General features: G+C 37.5%; 1 protein-coding gene across 8 annotated transcripts in view; it reads right to left on the bottom strand.

The window, feature by feature from the left end:
* LOC119596042 (E3 ubiquitin-protein ligase UBR4-like) overlaps positions 1-6,321 on the bottom strand; it is a 48,587-nt gene extending 42,266 nt beyond the window's left edge. For 3 of the 8 annotated variants that reach the window (XM_037945142.1, XM_037945146.1, XM_037945148.1), the window contains exons 1-4: positions 6,176-6,321; positions 2,875-2,972; positions 1,585-1,894; positions 1,055-1,254 (exon numbers count right to left, since the gene is read on the bottom strand). In XM_037945142.1, the coding sequence (XP_037801070.1) occupies positions 1,055-1,254; positions 1,585-1,894; positions 2,875-2,972; positions 6,176-6,294 (727 nt within the window). In that variant the 5' untranslated portion in view covers positions 6,295-6,321. The remainder of the gene's footprint in view (positions 1-1,054; positions 1,255-1,584; positions 1,895-2,874; positions 2,973-6,175) is intronic. The other 5 variants (XM_037945147.1, XM_037945149.1, XM_037945145.1 and 2 more) reach the window with 4 other exon arrangements.
* Between the last annotated feature and the right edge of the window lie 1,179 nt (positions 6,322-7,500).

Here is a 7,500-nt window from a genome sequence, read left to right as displayed (position 1 = left end):
CTTCAGATACTACTATTCAAAAAAGAAATGACTCAACTTCAAGGTAGGCTGGTGTATTGGGGGTAGAGTGATGAGGCAGGGAAAGGGTTAGAGGAAGAGAGGTAAAGAGTAATTGTTTGCATGTAGTTGCATGTGCATTTGTGGATGAGCTTTTGTGTGTGCATGCATACGATGTTAATCAGTGAGATTAATATATACAACATCCACATATACAAAGAGTAAGTAACAACAATTATTACAAGCTTCAGCTTATGCATCAGGCAAAGGACATTAATCCCTATGATCTGGATGCCATGACCATCACTTGAGGGCCAGGATGACAGGAACTTGCCATCATAAGAACTTTGGGAATGATTCATCAAAAATGGAGGCTGATTAAACTCAGTGGACATTTAGGAAGTTTCTTCATAATTTCCATCAATAAACAAGTATGGAAAGTACCATCAGTGAGCCATGACTGGAAGAGACCTGCCTCCAAGAAGGACAATATTTCCATGCTCAGGATCCTATATCTGCTCACCATGACCAGTGGTGCAGGTTGTATTACAGTAAATAGGAAAAAATAAATAAATAAATAAATAAAAAATAAAAAAATAAAAAAATAAAATAAATGAATAATAATAATAATAACAATAATAATACATATATAACAGAATGTTACTTATTGATATTGCACTGTGATATGGAGTACCTAGAGATATGTTATGGAGTCTCTGCATGGAAAAAGTCTATTATCATTTGGATAAAGCAAATCACAGGACAAATATATACAATGGAAAATGGTAAAAAAGCTAAAATCATTTATGTAGAAAAAGGGAAAATAACATTGGAAAGGGGAGGCATGATGTCTTTTCACCACACATGAATGTTCGTTAAGTAAGCCTAATGCCCTAATTTTGGGACACATCCAGGCAGTGAAGCATCCAGATCTAAGGGATTAAATTTCAAAAATAAGAAAATCAACAGAAGTGTAAAACAAGAAACGAAAAAACATCAAAGGCAAATGACACAAAAACCAAAAACTACTTTGCACTATCCCCTGTTGGTAACAAACCTGGTGGAGGAGGGGTACCTGGAGCCACAGTCTTGATATGTGGAGGAAGCTTTGCTGCTTTCATGGCTGCCGTCAGAGAGGCCTGGTCTGCTCGGTGGAGGGCCCCTGACCCACGGCAAAGGGCCTTGATCCCCGTCAGAAGGTGCTTGTCATGGACGCAAACCATCCGCTCTTTCTCCCCACCACTTCTAAGAGTACAACTTAATCATTTAAGGTGGTACTATGATTAGTGACAAGAAGAAAATAAATTCATTCTTCTTATGGTTACTAAGCATGGTCTTTCCCATCTGACTACAAAAATTGTGATAATATTCTACAAAACAACTACTTTGTGGAAATATGTATCCCTGATAGAACACTCTTCTTAACATTTATTTTCTGTGTTAAGGATGTCATATACTCTTGGTTAACCTTTAAAACACATTTGAGTCAGATAAAATAATGAAGAGAAACTAAACATGTACACAACTTTCTCTAAACGTAATATATAACATTTATCAAAACAGGTTTGTAACAAGCCTTAAACTCACTCTCCACTAGATGAAGTTGCAGTAGTGTTAGTGGTAGTTGTGGATGATGCTGTCGTTGAGGTTGTGCTGGCAGCTGTAGCAATGGGCTGGGTGCTGCCGCTTGTTGACGGTGTTGTCACAGTAGAGGTTGTCGAGTTGCTTGCACCAGTGCTCCCAGTAGCAGTGGTGCTTGCAGATGAGTTTGTAGTTGCAGTCGAAGTTGATGGTGCTGGAGTTGTGATTGAGGTTGGTGGGTTTCCGACGCGCCCGGCCAGGAACTGGAGCAGCACCTTTGCCGCACTCACAGTCTGGCCAACTCCACCCACACTCACTGAGACAGTTACATGAACTCATCAGTATTGGATAAAAAAGTCATCCAATGGAAGATATTGAAGACAAGAATAAAGGGGAGAAGGATAATAAAAGCTGGCAGCAGAGGAGAAGAGAAGAGAAGAGAAATAAAGAGAGAAAAGGTAAGGCGAGGTGAGGTAAGATAAGATAAGATAAGATAAGATAAAGTAAGGTAAGGTGAGGTGAGGTGAGATAAGGTAAAGTAAGGTTGGTGAGGTGAGGTGAGGTGAGGTAAGGTAAGGTAAGGTAAGGTAAGGTAAGGTAAGGTAAGATAAGGTAAGGTAAATTGAAGTAAGGAAGGTAAGGTAAATTAAGGTGAGGTGAGGTAAGGTAAGGAGAAATAAGGTACAGTGAGGTGAGGTAAAATAAGAGTAAGGTGAAGTGAGGTGAGGTGAGATAAGGTGAGGTGGGGTAAGATAAGGTAAGGTAAAGTAAGGTAAACTGAGGTAAGGAAGGTAAGGTAAGGTAAGGTAAGGTAAGGTAAGGTAAGGAAAGGTAAGGTAAGATAAGGTAAACTGAGGTAAGGTGAGGTGAGGTGAGGTAAAGTAAAGGTAAATTGAGGTAAGGTGAGGTGAGGTGAGGTAAGGTAAGGTAAGGCATGGAGATAGGAAAAGGAGGAGAGGGGGGGGGGGCAAGAGAAGGAGGATTAGAAGAGAAAGGGGAGAAAGAGAAGGACAGGAGAGGGAGAAGTACAAGGAGAGGGAGGTGGAGAAAGAGGAGGAGAAGTAGAAGGAGTGATGAGAGGAGAGGTGAAAAGAATAAAGGGAAATGAAACAAAAAGGAGGAAGAAAAGGCAGAGGATATGGTTGGTACATGAAGAACAAACCATGTAGTAGTAAGACAGAGGAAGATAACAGCAACTAAAGAGGAAGAAGGGAAAGAAAAACAAACAGAAAGAAGATAATGTTAGTATGTATGACAGCTGTACATCATTTCTAACAGGAGCTTAATAAGACTCACCCTGATGGGCATTACTGGCCAAATAGTCAGCAGCCAGTACACAAAAGGAGGCATAGAATGGTTCATACTGTTCTTCATGATGTAAGATTTCTTCTTTGCTGGAAGAAAAGTTCAAATGTCAGCACCTTTTAATTCACAATGGGAACATGGTTTACAAGTGATGAAAAAAAAACACACCTGATAATATTGCCCCTTTAAAACAAAACACCATATTCAACAAAACAAGCAAATCACATAAAATGATTTAAATGCCATAGTGTTTAATCCCCTACTCTAATTAAGCAAATGTCAAGTATAACCCACTGGGGTTCATCATTTGTTTTATGTGCAAGTCCAAACATTAATCAAATTCTAAGCTATTCCACACCACCTGTTTCTTATTTCATTATGTCTTTTACCCCATAAACACTAGTTTTCAATGTCAGCAAATAGAACAATGGTATTTATCACATTATCAAAACCTATATTCTTTAAATCTTCACCTGAATAATCTTACCCGCCCAGTTATTTACCATCAAATACACTTTTGCAAGTCTTCCATTTCATCAAAGTCATTCAATCAGGCTCAACTCTCACATCAATCATATTCCCTAGCAACTGGTTTCAGCTGTTCATAATAAAAATGCTACTGTACAGTTAAGAATGCAGAAAAAAAAAGGGAATGAGCAGCAGGACACCTGTTCAGTAAGACACTGATGTAAAGACTATGATGATATTCAATTTGATGTGTAGGGCACTGGTAGGCTTATATCATGCATACTTGTGAGATTTTTAATGGTTATGTCAAAGCTACTAAAGCTTCTTAAAAACAACATGATCTCATCTTAAAGGTTACTGATTACACTGTTCATGTAATATGACATATATAAATACAAAGAGAAATTCATTAACCCTTTGCCGACGGGTGGCATGTACGTACATGGCATGGCATGGCTGGACTATCTGACGTGGGCATGTACGTACATGTCATGAGTTTTTTTTTGTTACAATCACGGCAAAATATTATTTTTCTGCCACTGAAAATGTGGTTAAGTCGTTTTTAACACTTTCTCATTTTTACTATACAAAAAAACAAACAAAAAAACTTACAATTTCAACTCCATGATACCACACACTGCTTATTTTATTCAGACTATAGAGCAAATAATGATCAACTATGGAGTCTATATAACAACAAAAATATCCTACAGTCTTGATTTATCAGGAAATATGGCTAATAGAGACCTTAGAAAATAATCATAACTGAAAATACAACATATGCTCGTAGCATTACGAAGAAACTGCAAGGGATGCTGGTATTTTGCATGAGCGGTTACGCATGCTAGGGCGACGATATAAGCTCCCGGCAGCGGGGCCCGGACCACTATGAATACTACCATCGGGAAAGGGTTAAAGGCCAAAAGTTACACTGCAATTAATATTAACTTATTGGTGAAAGATGTATCAGCAATTCAGAAATTCTATAGTAAGGTATTGAATAAAAAAACAAAGAAAACAATCAAATTACTCTATTTTCAAAACTGCACTTCTATTTCCTGAAACAGGGATAACAATCAACTAAATTGATCTTTTCAATAAAGTTATTTCTATGTAAATCCTCTATCCAAATGAGAAAAAAATGAAAAAAAATTATCCTTTAGATTTATTTTTGTCCTTCAGTAAAAATAATACACTGCCCATACAAAGTCCTGACCCAATGCAAAAAGGAAAATCAACAGCAACCTGATTAGGCTAACACATCAACACACAAGAGACAAAAATGTATCCTAAAAAATAATGATGGTAACAAACAAGTGACAACAACAATCCTCCTCCTCCTCCTTATCATCATCATCATCATCATCATCATCATCATCATCAATCATCATCATTACCATCATCATCAATCATCATCATCACCACTACCATCATCGTCATCATCATCATCATCATCATCATCAATCATTACCATCATCATCAATCATCATCATCAATCATCATCATCATCATCATCATCATCATCATCATCATTACCATCATCATCAATCATCATCATCACCACTACCATCATCATCATCATCATCATCATCATCATCATCATCATCATCATCATCATCATCATCATCATCATCATCATCATCATCATCACCACCACCACCACCACCATCACCATCATCATCACTCACTCCTCATGCACAAAATTGTGGTGAACATTTTGCCCACACCTGACACAATTGACATAATAATGCAGTAATACTTTACACTCTACCCTTTAAGCTCCTCTTATTCAAACATTTTTTTAGGCAAGTTCTGCATTTAATATCCTTTATCAAAACATAGATTTAGTTCTGGATTTTTTTTTTTATCAAAATCTTGCAATAACAAATATTTCAACTAATATTTGGTAAGACGCCTGATAAGCTGATAAACTTCCTCCACAATAAACCTTAAAAGAAAATATTAATGGTGAAATTCATGCTGCATTTCTTCAGCTTCTTCAAACCTTGAAAAGACCTTAAATTTAAACCCTGATCATATTCTAAAAAATACTGATGAAATATGCCTCTATATAAAATGAACTACTAGCCTTTCATACTAATATTCAATGAACTAGACACTCAAATCAAGATAAGAAATTATGCAGAAAATACCTAGTCAAAAATCAAGAAACAACTACCAAACAAGCCTACCAGCAAACCTCAAATATACCAAATGACTAAGAATTTTATTATTTTTTAAAATCATATACACTGCCCATACAAAGTCCTGACCCAAAGGAAAAAGTAAAATCAACAGCAACCTGATTAGGCGAATACATCAACACACAAGAAAAAATACAATGTCAAGCTTCGAAATTTCTCAAACACTAATTTTCTATTCAATACCACAGTCGGTACATCCCTTGAGAAACTATTAATACATTAATATTTGCAATACACATGTTCTATCCACCTTAACGTTACTTTAGAATAACACGAACAATAACTTGATACGAAATTAACGAATAAATTAATAAAATAAAGACTGTCTATAAATATTCTCGAATCTTACTTTATCAGCTGATCGTGACAGGAAACTCAAAATTTCAGCGCATATACACACATTCAGACAAAAGTGTAAATCAGCAACTAAGTAAATCGACCGTGGACCTGTTCCTCCCCGCCCATTTCCCGTGGTAAATACCTGAAGAGGTCATACAACGAGAAAATAGAGCAACGTCTCCTTCCGTAAATGGGAGGAGCTCCAATTTCGCCAGGTCACTTCCCTGCTCGACCCATTTTCAGCCACACTGTCTTTCTCACGGGTTTTTCACGACACCTACCTTTTCAATATAGACTTCACTAATTCCGGAAGGTCCTGTTTGTTCACGGAGCCGTATGAAGCCGCCAAAATGGGCTTCACAAGTTGGCTCCACTCTACGCCGCCGCTCGTCGCCGCCATGTTTACTCTCCAGCTGACGACGCTCGGCGCGACATCTGCACGCAAGACGAGCAACTAAACCGCGTTTTGGCGAGCAACCCCAACCAAAATATTTTGAGTTCTTATTTTAATAGGGTTGTAGGTATTCTTGGCAAAGACTTCTATGAACGATTCGTTGTATCAAAGAGAATCGAAATAAAATATTGCTATTTAACTGTATCAGAGAAAATATCAACAGGGAAATGTTGATAAAAGTCGGATGTTTTTAGATCGCGTCCGTCAACCCGAAGCAAGAAATTTTGGTAAAGGTTGCTCGCCAAAATTTGGCTAAGGAATGTTCTGTCATGTGTGAAGTTGATGGACTGTTAATGGAAAACTATAATAAATTTTGTAATGATAAGCAGTTGGATGCAGGGATATCATGTTTATGCTTAACATTTTGTACAGAGGAATACATCTGACTCTGGACTTCAGTTACGCATTTTCACAGTTGCATATATTTTTGCTAAACTATGTCCTGCCATACAACTAGATCAATCTTAAACATATATTTTTTTTTAAGATGAATATTTTTTACATGATGCATTTCCTGTTCCTATTTGTAGAAGCTCTGAGTGCGAGTTAAATCAGAAAATCAGTTTCACCATGTTAACTGATTGAGGCAAATTGCTAATATTAGTATCTGCCTTATGTGAAATATACGTGAAATGACAAAAATACCATCACAAGCCTTTCGCGATACTGTGTATTTGAGGGACTACTGTTGAGGCAATTTATTGTTGCAAGGTAGAAGGGAAGGATGGTTAAAATAATATTGATTACCGATGTCTCTTCTCCTACTCTGCTCCCTCCCTCTCTCTCTCTCTCTCTCTCTCTCTCTCTCTCTCTCTCTCTCTCTCTCTCTCTCTCTCTCTCTCTCTCTCTCTCTCTCTCTCTCTCTCTCTCTCTCTCTCTCTCTCTCTCTCCCCTTATTTATCAGGTTAAAGAAGTGTTACTGTAATATCATCTCTCTTAAAACCTGTTAAACGTTTCGTGTGAACTTCTACGATAGAAATCTATTTACAAAAAAATCAGAAAGTCTGAATGATACATGCAAATGGAATACCATGGTTGCTGTATATATTATTTCACAGACCCACATAACTGCGAATAAAACATCTGTGGAACCACGAGGGCTTAGGGCAGCTGGGTTGCTCTTGTCACACGTCCGCTTCGTCTCGTCAGGAA

This window comes from Penaeus monodon, chromosome 37, assembly GCF_015228065.2.
Source record: "Penaeus monodon isolate SGIC_2016 chromosome 37, NSTDA_Pmon_1, whole genome shotgun sequence".
In the NCBI taxonomy this organism is placed as follows: domain Eukaryota; kingdom Metazoa; phylum Arthropoda; class Malacostraca; order Decapoda; family Penaeidae; genus Penaeus; species Penaeus monodon.
The sequence above is the reverse complement of the archived record's forward strand: the minus strand, read 5'-3'. Positions and strand labels throughout refer to the sequence as shown.